Source organism: Candida pseudojiufengensis (assembly GCF_024610245.1).
Source record: "Candida pseudojiufengensis strain CBS 10847 chromosome Unknown scaffold1, whole genome shotgun sequence".
Taxonomy (NCBI): domain Eukaryota; kingdom Fungi; phylum Ascomycota; class Pichiomycetes; order Serinales; family Debaryomycetaceae; genus Lodderomyces; species Lodderomyces pseudojiufengensis.
In genome coordinates, this window is record NW_026261530.1 from 149,960 (window position 1) to 169,877 (window position 19,918).

The following is a 19,918-nucleotide window of genomic DNA, read 5'->3' on the forward strand; positions in this document are numbered from 1 at the left end:
TTTAATAAGCTTATGCATCAAAATTTTCAAGGTAATCGAAACTCTACGCTAAATTAGATTAATACATTAAAGATCAAATTTTCTGAACAAACACTGAAGGCAATCAATATCTGGATCTACATCTTCAAGACAAAGATAAATTCTATTTACTTAAGAATTATAGAGTTGTCCGTTTAGTAGTACAATATCGGCTCTTAATGAGATCTCTCTAATAGAAAAAAAAAATCTTCGTAAACATGCAAGAGATTAAATCAGTTAATACCTTGAGTCAAGTCAAGTCAAAATTCAAGCAACCATCATATCCAACTAACTCTCCAATTCAAAAGCTTAGTTTATGAGTGAAATATCTGTGTTCAGATATGGTTGTGCTATCTTTTGTCTCATACTATATATCATAATTTTAATAGCAGCATATAGTGGATTCTTTGAAATACTATTAAAATTTAGACATCGCGTTCTACTATCTGATCCAAACAATACAAACACGAGTCTAAGTAATGAAGAGGAAGATGATAACACATTAGAGGGAGTCACTATAATACGACCTATAAAGGGAATTGATCCAGAAATGAATTCATGTTTAGAATCATCTTTTTTACAAAATTATCCAAAATCGAAAATTCAATTATTATTTTGTATTGATAATCCAAAAGATTCAAGTATTCCATTAATAAAAAAATTGATATCGAAGTATCCAACAATTGATTCAGAAATTTTAATTAGTGAAAATTTTAATTATAAAACTGAAACAAGTTCTGATCATTTTGGTCCAAATCCAAAAGTAAATAATTTAAGTAAAGGATTTTTAAAAGCAAAATATGATATATTATGGATATTAGATAGTAATGTATGGACAAGTTCAAATATTTTAAGTAATTCAATTATAACATTAAATTCAAATTTAAATAATGGTAGAAAAGTCAGCGCCAAAAGACCAGTTAAATTAGTTCATCATGTTCCTTTAGCAATATGTTGTGATTTAAATAGTTTGAATAGTATAGGGGTAAATGATCAAAAAGATGAAATCATGTTAAGGGATCTTGAAAGTAGTGTTACTCCAATTCAATCTGAAGATGATTGTTCAGATAATTCAACAAATTCACAATTAATAAAAAGAAAATTAAGTTCATCTAAATATAATTCACCTGGAAAATCCAAACCTTCAAAATCATCAAATAATAAATCAATTGGTGCAAAATTAGATGAAATGTTTTTACATACATCACATTCAAAATTCTATATATCATTAAATAATTTATCAATTGCACCATGTGTAAATGGTAAATCAAATATTTATAGAAAATCAGATTTAGATCAATCAATTAAATTAATACCTTATAAAAATTCTGAATTTTTTAAAGATTCATTAGTTAAAAAAAGTGCTTCATATTTTTCAAATTTAGGTATTGGTCATTCAATAAAATTTTTTTCAAGATATATTGGAGAAGATAATATGATTGGTATTGCATTATGGGAAAATTGTAATGGTAGAACAGGATTAACAAGAGATTTAGTTATACAACCTTTAAATTCTTCAAATAATTCAATAACTGATTATATTAAAAGAAGAGTTAGATGGTTAAGAGTTAGAAAATATATGGTTTTATTAGCAACATTAATTGAACCAACTACTGAATCAATTATTTGTGGAATATATGGAAATTTTGCAATTTCAACATTATTTTGGAAAAAATGGTTTTCAATAAATTTTTTTTTGGTTCATATGATTATATGGTGTATTACAGATTTAATTCAATATAGAATTTTAAATAATCATATAAAATCAACAAACAATATAATTTATTTACCAAAATGGATTGAAAAATTTCCAATTCTTAATATTTTTTCACCCGTTGAATTTTTAAATTGGTTTAAAATTTGGTTATTAAGAGAAATTTTGGCATTACCCATATGGATTATTGCAATGATTGGTCATGAAATTGATTGGAGAGGCAAACCATTTAAAATTAAAAAGGATTTAACTGCTGAAGAATTGTAAAAAAAAGGAATTTATTGTATATACCTGTCTATAAATTTATCATGTAATTAATAAAAGTTTTACTATCCCATTTTTACAAAGTTTTATTACTTGTTTGAACCACTCCCGTACTGCTGAAGAGTGCATGAAACTAATCTCCTTCAAATTTCACGCTCTCAACCTTATTGTTTCGTTAAAGTATAGAGCATAGATCTGAAACATTATTTATTTGTTAGTATGGAATTTCGGTACATGAATTGATTTTGTGTAATTATTCTTGCATTTTATTACTTGATTCAAGTCTTTAATATCTATAGATATTGAAGTACATTTCGGAATAGGTTCAGATAGTTTGATTCTCATTTAGCTTTAAGCAAAATGATCTGAAGAGTATGTTAACCTGAGGCAATGATTCAATAAAGCATTACTATGTTTATAACTACGAAATACCGAATTTTAAGTAGACTAGTTTGTGTAAGTATAGTTTTAAGATAATAATTTAATTTAACCTTTTTTAGGTAATTAAATCTCAAAAGGGTTAAAAAGGTTGAACATACGTCGAAGAAATTTAAACTTAGCCTACTTAAATATTTAGTACGAACATGAATGTGATAAATTATATAAAGTGCCAAGGGCGGTCGATCAATAATTTTTAATTGATTCATTCAAAAATTTTTGATATATTGATGAAGAAACGTTTCTTTGGGTTGTTGAGTTTGATTAATGTTACTGTACACGGCATAAGATTTTGATTTTACAATTAAGAATTAATGTAAATCATTCTTCTTGTTACTCGTTCCTTAACAAGTTATCTCCCGCTCTTACTCTCTCTCTCGATCACTTCAATAGCTAGATCAATGAGAATTTTGATCCCAGTTTCTACCTACACAATTTAGTATCTAATATTAAACACAATTGCAAAATCTATAGATAAATTATAAAATTCATTATCCTTGTCTGAACTAGTTAATGCTCTATTATATCGTACATATGATTATTTACTATATTAAGTACTATGTCTAATACTAATCAATTATAATACTTAATTATAAAATTCTTACTTGTTACTTAAAATAAATTTTTTATTGAGTGTTGATAATAAAAAATAATACATAGAAATAAAATTCTAATTTATTACAAGAGAGTTTGACAAATTTATTCTATACAATAACCAACCACAATTCTTCAACAATCCAGTTAAATTCATTCCTATCTAGCTATACATATGTCTATTCAATCAAACTTATGAATTAAATCATTTCGTTCAACTTAGAAACAAACATTTATCATTATTTATTAAACATTATTATATTATCATTCTTTTTATTTTTTACCGACTTTTAGACAATCAAATTTATATTATAACATAGATCCCAATATAAAACTCAAAATTACAATAAATATACTTTTAAACAATTTATATATCATTCTATATTAAAGTTTAAATAATCATATTCATTCACCTAGAAACAAACTTTTGTACTTCCTTCTTTTAAGATAACAAATCAACTAGATCATTCTATTTAACGAAATTAATTTATCATGTCTGAAGTTATAACTCCAAATTCAAATCTTCATCAATCTTCCAATATTCCTACACCTATATCTAATACAAATTCAAACCCTAAATCAAATCTAGATTCTTCATTAGGATCAAGAGAGATTTGTAAAAAATGTAATCAATTAATAATTGAAGGTCATGCTTATGAATTAGGTGAAGATAGATGGCATATTGATTGTTTTAATTGTTCAAAATGTAATACTTCATTAGGTTGTAATTCAAATTTTTTAGTATTAGGTAATGGAAATTTAATTTGTTCAAATTGTTCATATAATTGTAAACAATGTAATAGAAAAATTGATGATTTAGCTATATTAACTGGTGATCAAGCTTATTGTTCAAATTGTTTTAAATGTAGATCATGTAAAAATAAAATTGAAGATTTAAGATATGCAAGAACTTCAAAAGGTTTATTTTGTATGGATTGTCATGAAAAATTAATGGCTAAAAAGAAGAAATATGATGCAAAAAAGAAACATTTAGCTATGTTACAACAAAAACAAGCTCAATTAGAGAAGGAAAAAGAAGAAAGAGAACAACAATTACAACAACAACAACAACAACAAAGACAATATGAAGATCAAAATAAAAGACATTTACAATCTGCCAATAGTTCAAGAAACAGTTTAATTCAATCTTATATGACTAATAATAATAATAGTGCTTCAAATTCTAGCTTTTATGATCAAAATCAAAATGATTCTACAAATTCATTAACTTCACATAAAAATAAAAATTTACCTGCACCTCCACCACGTTCACATAATCCAATTTCTCCAAATAAATTAAATGAAAATCGAAACATATTAAATTCTCAAGAAACATTACTTTCAAAACATTCATCAATTCAAAGAGATTCACCAGAATCTTTCTATACAAATTCCGTTAATGAAAATTCATTAAGTAAACCAAATTCTGCTTCAATTTTACATATTGATAATGATTTTTCAATTGAAGAAGTACAAAATAGTTCTGATTCAGATTCAAATGAAAATACAATTAAAGCTGAAACATCATTAAGGAATAAAAATTCTAGATCAAAAGTTAGTAATGGATTTTATACACCTAGGGTTGATAATCCTATAAAAACACCAGGACTGGATGAAATGAATGATGATAGAACAATTAATTTTAATTCACCTAATGGAAAAGAAACTCTAGAACCACCAATTGATGTTACTCCAAAAGAACAAATACAACAAAACCAAACTCATAGAAAAGACACTGATCCAAAATCAAATAAAAACTATTTCATTTTATCACCAAATAACTTTCATGATAATGAATTTCATAATGCAAATATAAGATCACCAATGGTTGATTCTCCAGGGACATTACTTAGTAGAAGTTCAAGTCATAATAATGACAATTTAAAACCACAAACATTAACTGTTGAAGAAACCTCTAGATCGAATTGTTCATCTCCATTTGCTAAAGCTAATAGACAAGCTAGAGTTGTCGAAACTAATGATGATATTATAACGGATGAATTAAGTGATGATATTATACAAAATCTAAGTACACCACAACAAAAATCAAAATCAAGAGAAAATGCAAGTATTTCATTATCATCACCACCTCCTAAATTACCATTACCAAATACACCAACAAAAAGACAAAATTCTTCAAATACTCCTAAAAAATTCAAATTTGATGAATCAATACCTCATGGTTTAGGATTAGAAGGTGTAAATTATGAAGATCATATAATTAAACAACAACAAATTGATGATAATCGTAAAATATTTGATGATCAACCACCTATGAAATCACCAATGAGAAATATTGGTAATGTAACACCAGCAGTAACAAAATTGGAAGATGAACAAAAAATTCAACAACTGCCTGCACAACAACAAGAGCATCAACAACAACAAAGCTCATTATCTCGTACTGCATCAGTATTGAGAAGTTTAACTCATAAAAGATCTGTTTCTGGTGGAAGTCAATCTAAATTTCTGATATTCAAATCACCAAGAGAAGAACTTAATGCAGCTAGAGGTCATTCACGTCATATTTCAGATGGTTCTATATCAAATGGAGCTAGTAATCAAAACAATGGTGTAAGTACCAATAACAATGGAAGTGGTTACTATCATGCATTACAACAACAACAACAGCAACAGCATCAACAGCACTTACAACAACAACAACAACAATCAAAATACTCTCCAAGTCATGGAAGACTGACATCAGATTCAACAATGATGTTTTTTGATAGTTCAAATGATCCTTATGATTTAAAAGCAATAAAACAAGAAATTTCAAAATTAATTAATGAAAAAAATTTATATGAACAAGATGTTAAAAAATTAAAAAATGATAAATTAAAATTATCTGATCAATTAAAAAATATACAATCAAAAATTACAACTGAACTGATTAAATATGATAATTTAGTATCAGAAATAAAAGATTTGGAAAGTAAGAAAGAAAGCTTAGTTAGTGAAAATAATCAATTATTGGAACAAAATAAACAATTTGAAGCATCAAGATTAAATAGATCATCAAGTACTGAAATTGATTCTTTTAATAATGATATTACAACAGTTACTAATGCGAGTAGTTTTAGTACATCTTCACCAATGAAAGATCCAGATTATCATTATCAAAATCATCAACAATCTCATCAAACTCAACAACAACAGAATCAATATCAACAAAATTCTCAACAACAGCAACAACAACAACAACCACAAGAAGATGAACAAACTCATAAAGCCACAAGATTAAAATTTTGGAGAAGACCTAAAATTGGAATGCCTCAAGTTGTAACTACTACTTCATCAAATAATGAAAATAATTTTGCAAATTCAAATCAGAATTCAAGAATTCCGAATAGTTTTTCTTCTCAAGGTTTAAGAGTTCCAAGTAATGGAAGTAATGGGAATCATAATCAAAATAACAACAATAACAACAACAATAATAATAATAAATTCACAAAATCTATTTCATCCAATTTTCTAGATTCTTTTTTAAATGGTAATAATAATAGTAATTACGATCAATCACAACAACAACATCAACATCAACAACACCACCAAGATCAACCACGTCATAATGATGGCTCACAATTGTTCCAATCTACATTAACTGAACGTGCTGAATATGAAAAAAATTTAATCCCCATAATAATAACAAGATGTATAAAAGAAGTTGAATCAAGAGGTATAAATCAAGAAGGAATATATAGAATATCAGGTGGGAATTCTCTTATAGTATCAATTGAAAATGAATTTTCAAGTTTATATAAACAAAAGGGAGAAATTGATGAAAAAAGAATGTCGAAACTTGAAGAAATTTTATCAAATGGAGATATTCATGCAATAACTTCTGCATTAAAAAGATATTTAAGAAAATTACCAGATCCTGTAATACCATATATAAAATATGAAGAATTCATATCAATATCTCAACAACAACACCTATCAAAAGAAGAAAAAATAAAATTATTAAAAACTGCCATTAGTAATTTACCATTAACAAATCAAAAAGTCTTGAAAGAGTTATGTAATCACCTACATAAAATAAATTCACAAAATAATGAAAATAGAATGAATTTTAAAAATTTAAGTGTTGTTTTTGCTCCAACTTTAATAAGAGATAAAACAGGAGAAAAAGAATTAACTGATATGGGATTTAGAAATGATTCAATTGAATTATTATTCAATGAATCAAATCTAATTTTTTCATAGACATCATAAAATAAATAATTTATTAGACTTTTAGTTTGAATTTTCTTTTCCATAATAATATATAAAATCATGATTGGATTTCTATTAGATTAGATAAATACGTACAAACGTTGTTCATCTTTCTTCAACTTCTACCACTTCCTTTTGTAATAAATAATATAATAACGTTTCAATAAATAAATAATGACTAAGAATTAATGAATATCTTTAATTTGAGGATTCAGATACATTTCTAATTTTTTATAACCAACTCTTAATAAATGTTCAATTGTGTTGAATTGCTTTTTTGGTAAATTTTTATATTTATGAAATTCTTCTTTTGTAAAATTTCTCCAATGGATTTGACTATTTTGAGGTTTCTTATATGTTTGTCGAAGACAATTTTTGTATAGGTGTAATACTTCTTTTTGTAAACCTGATAGTCTTGCCATTTGTCTTTCTTTTTTTTGTGGTTTAGCTTTGAGGTTTGAAATTGAGTTAGTATGAACGCTGGTTATATAGCTCGGCTTGTCATTGATCTAAATATTTTAAATACCAATTTGATTTGAGTTTGGGTGTTGTTGTTATTTGATAATAATTTGTGGAGTAAAATCAAGTTGATTAAGCGAAGATGAATCATCTACTTACTATTATCTTCTAACCGAATTCAAATCAGTGTCGTGTCGTGAATCTCAATTTATAACTAGACATCAAGATCAAAAAGATCTGATATAAAGTTGACGTAATGCGTTTAATTCCATAAAGCTTAAAGTTTTAAATTTAAGATTTGAATTAGATCTCATGATTTTGAGTTTTATAAGATGATTTATAGATCCCAAACCGATCGATCTGATTAACGGTTTGAAAGTATTCGAAGATATTACTCTTAGTATTCTTCAATTTGAATGGCTTTTCGTCTTTCACTCATATTATTTTAATTAAAGTATAGCCACAAATCATTAAACCACAAAATATCGCTCACTATAATTACACTTATACTTAAATGTTTTTTTTATCCGGGAAAATGAATCATAATATCCTACTTCAAGATACTTTTTACATCGAATAGAATTACTTACCAAATATCCGACTTATATTTGTAAGAACTTCCTTCAATTTTAAAAGACTTGATCTTAGTGATACAAAATTTGGAAATTTTAAATTCTCCAATTTTTGATCTTAATGTTGTTAGAATAAATTGGAATTAAATTTATAATTGCATATACGATAAAATTATTTGAACTTAGATATCATTAAGCATGAGATGTTTAATTTAAAATTGTTGAGCTATTCCAGAACGAACGACATCATTGAAAATAAGCAAGAAAGAAATGGTAGTTTTACGATTTATGTAAAAGGAACGATTTTTGAACAATTGAACTCTCATATCCTGTTGATCAGTAAGTAATAACTTAGTAAATTGTATTACTCATTAAGCTATCACCTAATCTCCACCGAACATTTCTTAAATCAGAATATCTCCATTCAGTAACAAATTTATCGGCTCAAATCGTTTTCACTTGAATAAATCCACCAAACTCCAGCGGAATTGGATTACTTAAGCTCATTATTCTTACTCTACCTAAACATTGAAGAGAGTTTGTTCGTCATTTTCTTGCATCCTAAACATTTGAGAGATCATGTTTTTTTCTCTTACTAGTGTTTCAACTTTGTTACATTAAATATTAGCTTGATCAGATCTGTTTCAAATCAGATCCAATCGATAGCGCAAGTTTAGAACATATTTGTCCCAAAATACCAAAGAACAAATATGAAATGATGAAGAATTGGCGAACAATCTCTAAGATCCCATCCATGGAATGTGACAATACTATAAATAAATCTCTCTATCTCTCTCTCTCTCTCTCTCTTTTATAAGATTGTTTGATTATTCTATCTGAAAATTGAAGAAAAAAAAAGAGAAGAAAAATCAAATTAAAAATCTCAAATCGACAACTTTACAACCATAAGTTTAAGACAATTTGGTAACAAGATATTCATCATCCATTTAATCATTCTCATTAGCTAATCACAAGGCATTTGTTCCTACTTATTTACTACATCATCATTTCTTATTCTTGAAAGCTAAGTATCAAATAAACTTTTCACTTTGTTAAATAACTATCCTTAAAACAGTATTTTCAGTCATCCATTGCATCTTTCAAGTTCACAATTCATTTTTCCAATTTCGTATTGGATATATTAATCTATTTTGCATTCCAATCAGTACATTTTAAATCAAAATATTGAGATAATACATACTGGAGATTATATTTCATTTGCTACAAAATATTTGTTTTCTTATTCTTCCAGTGAATTAAACAAATGGCCTATGATTCACACAAACAATCTCAATATTATCCACAACATTTTCAACAGCATCAGCCATCTCAAATATCTTCCCCCTTGAGAATGCAAGGATTACAAGAATATCCTTTTACTTCAAATACAGGGAATGTACATCCAAATAATAATAATAATAACAAGACTAATCATTCATTACTAAATTCACCGGCAACGCCTCAGCATTTAAGATATAATTCCAATTCAAACTTATCTAATCAAAATATACAACCACAGGTACCACCACAATCACAACCACAACCACAACCGCAACCACAACAACTTCGATCTAATATTCGAAAAAATGCATTTACTCACATGAAAACTCCAACTCCTTCATCATATGAAGTTCCATCAAGTCCAAATGTTAATCATTTATCTCATTTATCAAATCAAAATAACTCAGATCTGTCAGATAGCAACCCTGTGGTGGATCTGATAGCACAAGATATCGAATCTAAGCCTGTATCTAACTACACTCAGCAACAGAAACAACAACAACAACAGCAGCAGCAGCAGCAACAGCGACAATCACAACAGCACATACAAAATCAATCGAATCTAGAGTCTCAACAACCGCAAACACAACCACATTCCAATACCACTTCACAACTGCAACAACAACAGAGGGCCATGTCGGATGAAGAACAACAATTAGCTACCAAACTAAAAGAAACTTATAAAAATATAGTCAACTATGAAGAAGTTGTTCAAAAAAATTGCATAGAAATCACTATAAAAATAAATCAACTAACAACAAATTCTAATCCAAGTTTAGTTTATGGAAATCAAATGTTAAATCAAAATTTATCGAGTTCATTAAATTCAAATTCATCGTTAACTTCACAATCAACAAGAACTTCAGAATTATCAAATGATTTATGGACAGTATATCATCATAACATTACATTATTAGACAATTATTATGATTTTTTAGTAACATCACTAAAACCATCATCAAATCAAACACAATTCAAAACAGGTAAAAATATTGTTGAATTATATAAAATTCCAAGAAGAATGTGGGTATATGGAATTGTAGGATTTTTAGAAGTTTTAAAAAATATAATGGGGATTTTCCCAGATCATGAAATTTGTTCATGTTTTATATCACATTGTTTTAATATAATATCTAATTTAACTGATCCAATTTTAGAAATGGAAGGTTGGTGGTCTGAAAAATTAGGTGATTTATCAAGAATGGCTATTGCATTATATCTGTCAAAATTTATTGATTGGAAAATAAGTGCAGAATACTGGTATTCGACTTCAATGAAAACTTTATATGGTCATGGAAAAATTTATTATCATATGTGTACAGTACAACAAGATAATTTAGATGCATTAGTTAATATAAGTAAATCTGTTACTTGTCGAGATCCATTTGTTCCAACTCAACATTATCTTAGATTAGTTGTTGAAAATATATGTACTCAAAGAAATATATTATCATTATTAGAATTACCAATAATTGATTTTATAAAAATTCATAAAGTATTATTAAGTATATATAATGGTAGAAATAGTGAAGGTACATCAGTTGAAAATATTCATGATGCTCAATTACAATATGGTATAGAATTAGTAACAAGATATGGATTAACATTTGGTTCAGATTCAAATGGTTATAATTTTTTTACAAGAGAAATGTATAGTGGTAATGTTGATCAACAATATAAACAACAATTACAATTACAACAACAACAACATTCTCAACAACAACAACCATCAGCTTCAAATACATTAGAAAAAATGAATTTTTGGTTTAATAAAGGTTCATTATTTGCAATATCAAATATTAATCATTTAATTGGATTTGGAGATGCAAAAAATCCATTTGCAAAATTATTTGAATTACCTGAAGCATTAAAAGAAAGAAAAGATAAAAAAGATCGTAAAAGAAAATCAAGAAGTGTTTCACAATCAGAAGAAGTTATATTATCAAATTTAGGATCAGGAGGTATTGATGGACAATCAGTTATTGCTGCACATTTACATAATTATGATTGGTTTTATAGTCTTCAATTTATTAATAAATCTGTTTTAGAATTATCAATGAGAATTTTAAATCATTATTTAGTTGGTCCAAAACAAGCTTCAACAGGTCATGTTATAGTATGGTTATATTTTTTAATAAGTATTGGTGAAGCAACTAAAAAATATGTTATATCACAACCAATGATTTATTGGTTATTTAAAAATTTATTTCCATGGGAATCATTAATTAATTATTTAAATTCTTTATTATCATTTATAAAAAATAGTCCAAAATTATGTTCAATTTATACTCAATATTTACAGTTACCTTATATATCATGGTTTTGTGAAAATGAATTTTTACCAGAAGTTTGGAAATGTTGGGGTACGTTATGGTTTGATTTTATAAATGAAAAAAATGATTATATTGATTTAGATGATGCAGGTGTTAAAAATAATAATATATTTGATTTACCAATTTGTGGTACTTATCCAATATTAAATATGTCAAGTGATAATTATGATCAAAAACTGAAAAATCAATTAGAAAATGATAATGATGAAAGAATTGTTAGAATTATATTATTAGCAAGAACAATAGCAGATAATTATGATTTTGGATTAATTAGAACAAATAATGAATTTAAATTTAATAAATCATTATATAATAAATCAATAATTGGACCATTTGCTGAAGAATTTTTAAATGATAATAGATTTCAAAGTAATAATTTTATCCAACCTATATCACCAGAAAATATAACTAATGAAACAAATAATACTTTAACATCAATACAAAAAGATGAATTATGGTTTGGAGGATTGGATAGTCATTTATATGAAGATGAAAATTTAGAATTAGAAGATGATATAATAGATGATGATGAAGAACATGATGGAGTTGAAGAAGATGATGTAGATGAAGGAGAAGAAGTAGATGATGTTGATGATGAAGAAGATGAAGAAGAAGAAGAAGATGAAGATGATATACCATATGAAGAAGATTATGATTCAAATGCATATACAAGACATCAACAAAATCATCATCATAATCATAATCATCATCAACAACAACAACTTCAACAACAATTAAATCATGCAAATGGAAATGGTGAATTTTATAATGACAGTTTTATTGGTACACCAACAGATCCATTATCATTAGGTAATTTAAATAATGAAGAAATTGAAGGAAATTTTGGTGATAAAATTGATTCAAATATAACACAAATTACATTAGATACAAATATATGGTTAAAACATTGTGGTAGAATTTTTAAATGTGTTAGAAATGGTATATTAAAAATTTCAATACCATTAATTGTATTTCAAGAATTAAGAGCTTTAAGAAAATCTTCTGAAGCAACAATAGCAGATGCAGCAACAAGATCAGTTATAATAATAAGAGAATTATATTTAACAAGAGAAATTATTCCTTTAAGATTTGATGGAACAATAGCATCAGATATAAATGAAACTTTAGAATTTGAAAATAATTCAAATTGGAGATCAAATGTTGATGAAACTATATTACATGCAGTTAATGAACATGATGAAATTGGTAAAAGATTTATGAAAGGTTTAAATTTAAAATTATCACCATTTACAAAAAATAATAATAATAATAATAGTTATTATTATTCAAATAATAGTAATTTTAATAATAATGATATTCAAAATCAATTATTATTGAATCATCAATATAGTACAAATCCTATTTCAAGTCAATATAACAATAATAATACGATGAATCCAAATAATCCATCATTAATCACTCCACAACAACAATCACAACAAAATTATCTAAAAAACAATTCACCATTGATAAATCAAAATCAATCATCATCAATAGAATTTATAAAAAAAGAACCACAAATTTTAAATTCAAGAATGGCAAAATTATTTAAATATTGTATATTAATTACTGATGATAGAAATATGAGATTAAGAGCAAAAACTATTGGTTTAACTTCTTTTCAAAGTAAATGGTTATTTAATCAATTAGAAACGGTATTTTCTGATAGATGTATAGATTAATGACACTTATAGTATACATATAAATGTATATTTAAATAAAAGTAATGTGCATAATTTACAAATAAATAGTCTATATTTTTGAAAAATATGTAGTCTTTTTCGATTTTGAATCTAGATCTTTTACCATCACTGAGTTAGTTTCAAGTGTAGTACCTTTTATTGGTTGTTAATTACAACTTCAATTAACACGAAAATCTCGTTAATTTATAAACTTATTAAAGGTCAGTTTCGACGTTTCGACGTAAGCCTAGACAAACCTCTAGTATTGGTAATGTGTTTATGCGTACTAATTAATTAACTTAAAAAAGTAAAAAATAAAATTCGTAAATCTCGCGTTAAAATTAAACAGGATATCCCATCAACAAAAAATTCATTGCTGAAAGAAATATAGTCTTTATTCTTCTGTGAATTACATCATTGGAGTACCAATTATAGACCGTTTGTCACTAGATTGAGAGAATGAAAGATAATATTTTGATGTTGTTGTTTATCAAAATAAAAATGGCTGGACCTCCTTCTATTTGAATAAAAATTTTATCTTAAAAAGGATTTAGTGTAACAAAAATAAAAATAAGGGGGGAGGAAGAAAATGGTACCATAACAAAACACAATAATAATATACGTTACAATTTCAAGTTTACAATACGAAAAGTATCTTACGCTATGAAATGTATGTCAATATCCACATGGTTCAATCTAACGTGGTGCATGTTTCTTTATTACATCATTTTTAACATTTAATTCTAATGTGTTACGTTACTATTGAATTTTTCACTCCTAATTATTCTGAAACGTAACAACGTTGATTATTCAATTTTGCAAACACAAATAAATAAATAATACCATAAGAAATTTAAGGAGAAAAGTATTATTATTGTTTCATATTTGTGTATCGTTTCATTTTTTCATCTTACTCAGTGTTTTTCAATTTCTTACCCTTGTGCGTATGTGTTACTTTAAAAAGTGGGTTAATAATTATATAAATTAATGAAATTATTTCTACTTTTAGTAGTTTTATAATTTTTTTTTTCAGTTTTATAAAAAGTTAACTAACTAATTCAACTACACTCATTCATTCCTTAACTAACTAACTCACTTTATTCACTCATTAATTGTATATTCAATTATCCATTCCTTTTCTTACACCAACTAATACTACTTTCATTATTACAATTTTCATTCATTACATTCATTGTTGAAACATACTCTACAAAGTATTACATTCATTATATCACTCACACTCATTAAATTATAGATCAAATAAAATGAAATATTCATCAACTTTTTTATTAGCTACTTCAGCTTTATTTAATCTTATTCAAGCTGCTCCAGCTCCAGCAGTTATAACTGTTACTGCTTATACTACTGTTATAGTTGATCAATCAGGTGTTACTCATACTCCAGAAAATCAAATTCAAAATCAAGCTCAAACTCAAGGAGTAGAAGAACCAGATACTACAATTTCTTCATTAGCCACTTTAGCTCCAAGTACATCAGTAATTCTTGGTGGTTTGACTACTTCTTTAACTTCAACAACACCTATTTCAATTGCAACTAACCCAACAACTTCTTCTTCACCAACATCTACATCATCTTCATCATCAACATCCACATCTCAACCAACTGGAGGATCAACTTTTTCAGGTGAAGGAACATTTTATACCCCAGGATTAGGAGCATGTGGAAGTTATCATGATGATTCAGATTATATAATAGCAATATCTCATGAATTATATGATTCAAAAAATATTGGTAATAATCCAAATAATAATCCATTATGTAATAAAAAAATAAGAGCTTATTATAATGGAAATTCTGTTGATGTTACTGTTGTTGATAGATGTGAAGGTTGTGCTTATAATGATTTAGATTTTTCACCTACTGCTTTTTCAAAATTAGCTGATCAAAGTTTAGGTAGAATTGATATTACTTGGGAATGGTTATAGATATCTTGGGAAGAGTTTATAGGTTATTTGTATAGGAGTTTTAATAAAATATAAAATATGAGAGATAACGAATCAGTTTGAGGGTTGTTTGAATTTTGTTTACAGTGTGTTGTGAATTTGTTTCATGTTAGAGTGAATCAATTGATTCAAATTGCAACTTTAAACGCGTTTTGTTTTGCAACAATTTCTTTTTTTTTTTCGCAACCAAAATTAATTTAACATAATAATAATGCAAATCTATTATACAATAAAACAATACAAATAATCTATCAAACGAAATAAAAATATAAATACACATTCAACCTTTAAGCTTCTTCTCCTCACCATGAATTTAAAAGAGCCAATCCATGATTCTTTTAAAAATACTTCTTTTTTCTTCTAAATCACTTTCTTCATCACCTTCTTTACCATTTTTTGATTTTAAATTTTGATAATATTCAAATTCATGAGCTTCAATTTCATCTAAACCTGAAGTTAAATCAGCATCAATTGGTTTTATAAATTTTGTTCTTTTGATAATTTTCCAACTTAAAAACACCGCTAATGAAACAAATATCATAACATAACTAAATAAAAAATCATCAGTTGACCAATTACCTGGCATAAATACTGGATAACCTAATATACCAATAATACACCAATAAATTATTGTAACAAAATATATTGAATATGGTTGAAACCAAGATCTATATGTAAAACTTGATCTATCTATACCTTGAGCTTTTGTTGCTCTGTAAAATCCAATATAAATAATACACATAAATCCATAATTTAATAATTGAGATCCAGTACATAAATTAACCATATAATTTAAAACTTTTGCACTTGAACTACTTAATTGTAATAATGATAATAATGAAAAACATATTGATACAAATACACAATAAATGGGAATTCCTCTTGATGTACAAATTTTAAAAAATTTTGGTATATAACCTTTTAAAGCTAAATTATACATTGATCTTGATGATGTGTAAGTATAACTACATCCAGCACTAAAAGCTGATGTTAAAACAACTGCATTTATGATATCTGGTAATGCATTTATACCTAAATTCCTTGCTGCATATACATATGGACTACTACCTGAATTTGAAGCAGCATTAACATAACCAGGATCATTATATCTAACCAAGATTGAAACACATAATGCACCACCAATATAAAATACAACTAATCTATATAAGACAGTTCTATAAGCAATTGGTAATGTTTTTCTTGGGTTTACTGCTTCTCCAGCAGTCATACTTAAATATTCACTTCCAACACAAGTAAAAGAACTTGACATTCTTAAACTTGTTAAAAATCCTTGAAATTGTCCTAATCTTCCAGTTGCATAATTAGTTGCAAATAATCCATAATGCCAATTTTGAAATCCAAAAGCACTTTGACCTTTTACACCACCACACATTGAAACTATTGTAAAAATAATTAAACCAATACATAATAATAGTTTTAATAAAGAACAAGCAAATTCAAATTCTCCAAATATTCTAACTGCATAAAGATTTATTGCAGCATATATTGCAATTTGTATACATAATGTTATAGCTGGTGAATAATCATCTCTCCAAAAATGTATAATTGTATTAACTGCAGTAATTTCAAATGGTACATATAATGCTTGCATTAACCAAAAATTTACTGATGCAGCCACTTCAAATGATTCATCAACAACTCTACCTGCCATATTTAAAAATGGTGAATCAAATGGTGCATAACATACTATTTCTCCCATCGCTGTTGTTAACAATAAAGTTAATAATGTTGATATACAATAAGATAATAATAAACCTAATGGTCCACCATTTACTAAACCTGTTGTTCCAATAGTAACATATAATCCTGTACCTATTGATCCTCCAATTGCAATTAATTGAATATGTCTATTATGTAATTTTCTTTGAGTTCTGCTAACATCTTGTTTGGCAATGGGGGGTTTTGATGATTGTAAAGATATTGAATTATTTGATGAAGTATTTGTAAAATCTTCAGTAGTTGCAAATTGTTCTTTTGAATCTTTTTCTTTATTACTATTTGTAAACCACATGATGAAAAACTATGAATATATATAGATGGTGATGATGGAAAGTTATAAATATCTAAGATTATGTAAGTCTAAAGTATTTATTATTTATTGAATAAGTTCTCATAAATAATATAGTTGAAACTTCAAGTTAAGTGGTTAATGATAGTGGGTTAATGAAAGTTGTTGTTGAATTGCAAAAATAAATACAAACTACAAAAAATATGAAAAATCATACAAAAGTAAATCTGGAGATATCAAGAGATATAAATAAACAAAATCAAGATTTAAAACAATACTTAGGATTTGTTTAAAAATTTTCAAGTAAAAATTCCTTTTGTATAATTCCCCCATAAAATCTTACAAAGAGTATTGAAAAATATTATTAAGAAGAAAATTGATAATAGAACAATAACGGGTCCATTAATATTTTAAACCATCTTACAGTAAGTAAGTATTTACATAAAAAAAAGGAATTTTTCTATTATCAATTACGTACGGAGTCTACCATATTAGTAAAGTAAAACAAGAATAGTTTTTAATAATGATACAAAAGGCGTTCCAAATAATTTCTTACATTATAAATTACTATTGCTAACATACGATATTAAAAGAAATTAACGTAAATCTAAAATCTCAAATAAGCCGAATAGATGTATTTATTTAAAGTAAAAGAAGAAGTTCAGGAGAGATCCTTAATACTTTTATCTGATCCTTCTAGTTTTTACATGAGATGGTTTAATTTTTCCAAAAGTAACAGATAAGATCAGCGATATAAATTTAATCAACATTTCAATATCCCGATCCGCCTCAACCCTTATTTAATTTCAACTCTATATCAGTTATTCCATTCTCTATTGCTTATTATGGACTACGTTTCCTACCACTATTCAATGTTTTCTTAACTTGTTGTTGATATCTTGTAACCAAAAAGATTTTCTTGAGTAGATTTAAAGTTATGACGTATTTATATTTCAACTTATTAACATAAAAAATTTGCGTTCATTTGACACAAAATCTAAACTGTTTTAGATTTTGTACTACTACTTATATAGACAGACTACTAACAATTACTGGCTATAAGTGAAAAGTTTTTCTTGATTATTTTTAATACTAGTGTTAGCTATAGTGTGAGAGTTAAAGGATTGGACGGTCAATCAACACTGAAAAGAAAATTATACAATTTTAAATGATCAATCATGTACCAATATTCTTGTATTTTCGGATTATTTTACTTTAATTGTTCATATTCAGTTTGAATTGCATAGTAGAATCAGGAATTTTAAAAAAAAAGCTTCAATATAGATAAGGAAGGAGTCAATCAGTTCAATTAGTATAAGGTGAAACAGATATCAACTACTGATTCAGGTGTTCAATGTGTATTATCGATATCTTTTTATCTCATACTTAATGTATCTCCATATCTTTTCGGATATTTATTCTAAAAAAGAAGAAAAAAAATATTTCAAAACTTTTTGATTTCTTTTTTTTTTTATTTTAAATTTAAATTTTCCACAACTTTAAATTTTGATCTATTCAAGTAATTAGATCGGTTCTATGAAATTTCCAAACAATTTACTAGGATTAATGCTCATTAACCTTGTGATAAATTAGATTGAGAAATAGACATATACAACAAAACATTCATATCATCTGGTTATTCATTCGTAATTTTATTCGTTAATTAACGAATACATATATTTGAAACAAATACACTATTAGGTTGATCGACAGACCGCCGCAAGATTTGCCTTATATAGTTAAAATAAATCAGTTCATACTAACATTTAGGTAATCTTACATTCAGTTTAATTTATTCATTACTGATGAATTATCGGTCGATATATCTTGTGACACTCTTACATCAGCTTGATCAGTCTTGCTACTCCTTAGCTGAATAATGGTTCTTAAACTTCATTGATATGGTCTAGATAATAATGCTAGAGGGGAATGTCCAAGTGAAAATGGGATGTCTTTACGATCAAAAAATTTTTAATAGACGAAATGAATGAGACCCAATTTTTATCGTAAAATTAGATACAATTAATTCTGTTAGAGATGGAATTATATGAATATGAAAAGATTTGTATCCGCTTTCTTTTATGTACATACAAATCATTAGTTTTCGATTAATTGCAGATACGATTCAAGTACTCAAAGCCTCGATTAAATTATCTATTTTTACAAATTGATTTGCCTAGAATGGTAATGAAATCCGTTTTAAAAAAAAAAGTCTTTTGAACTTGATCAAAAATTTGGAGGTGTTGGATTTAGAATCAAACAATAAAAAGTGTCCCTCTAAATATTAACTTCTCATAAAATTGAAACATAAATACTTAAAAAAAATTGGATTGGCGAATTATAGCTCCCAGACAG

At 26.4% G+C, this 19,918-nt stretch overlaps 5 protein-coding genes across 5 annotated transcripts; 4 read left to right on the forward strand and 1 right to left on the reverse strand. All coding sequences in view use genetic code 12, as the record gives it.

Moving 5' to 3' along the window:
• Positions 1 to 334: 334 nt before the first annotated feature.
• HSX11 (Hsx11p) lies at positions 335 to 1,999 on the forward strand (the record flags this gene model as incomplete). The annotated part of the gene is made up of 1 exon (XM_051757968.1): positions 335 to 1,999. The coding sequence occupies one exon, from the start codon at positions 335 to 337 to the stop codon at positions 1,997 to 1,999; it is 1,665 nt and encodes a 554-aa protein (XP_051613572.1).
• Positions 2,000 to 3,520: 1,521 nt separating this feature from the next.
• Positions 3,521 to 7,234, forward strand: RGA2 (Rga2p; the record flags this gene model as incomplete). Its single annotated transcript, XM_051757969.1, has 1 exon — positions 3,521 to 7,234. One exon carries the CDS (start codon positions 3,521 to 3,523, stop codon positions 7,232 to 7,234), a length of 3,714 nt encoding a protein of 1,237 aa, XP_051613573.1.
• Positions 7,235 to 9,538: 2,304 nt separating this feature from the next.
• On the forward strand, positions 9,539 to 13,570 carry KGF55_003202 (uncharacterized protein; the record flags this gene model as incomplete). The annotated part of the gene is made up of 1 exon (XM_051757970.1): positions 9,539 to 13,570. One exon carries the CDS (start codon positions 9,539 to 9,541, stop codon positions 13,568 to 13,570), a length of 4,032 nt encoding a protein of 1,343 aa, XP_051613574.1.
• A 1,265-nt stretch (positions 13,571 to 14,835) lies between these two features.
• DAG7 (Dag7p) lies at positions 14,836 to 15,516 on the forward strand (the record flags this gene model as incomplete). The annotated part of the gene is made up of 1 exon (XM_051757971.1): positions 14,836 to 15,516. The coding sequence occupies one exon, from the start codon at positions 14,836 to 14,838 to the stop codon at positions 15,514 to 15,516; it is 681 nt and encodes a 226-aa protein (XP_051613575.1).
• A 331-nt stretch (positions 15,517 to 15,847) lies between these two features.
• On the reverse strand, positions 15,848 to 17,566 carry AGP2 (Agp2p; the record flags this gene model as incomplete). The annotated part of the gene is made up of 1 exon (XM_051757972.1): positions 15,848 to 17,566. One exon carries the CDS (start codon positions 17,564 to 17,566, stop codon positions 15,848 to 15,850), a length of 1,719 nt encoding a protein of 572 aa, XP_051613576.1.
• Between the last annotated feature and the right edge of the window lie 2,352 nt (positions 17,567 to 19,918).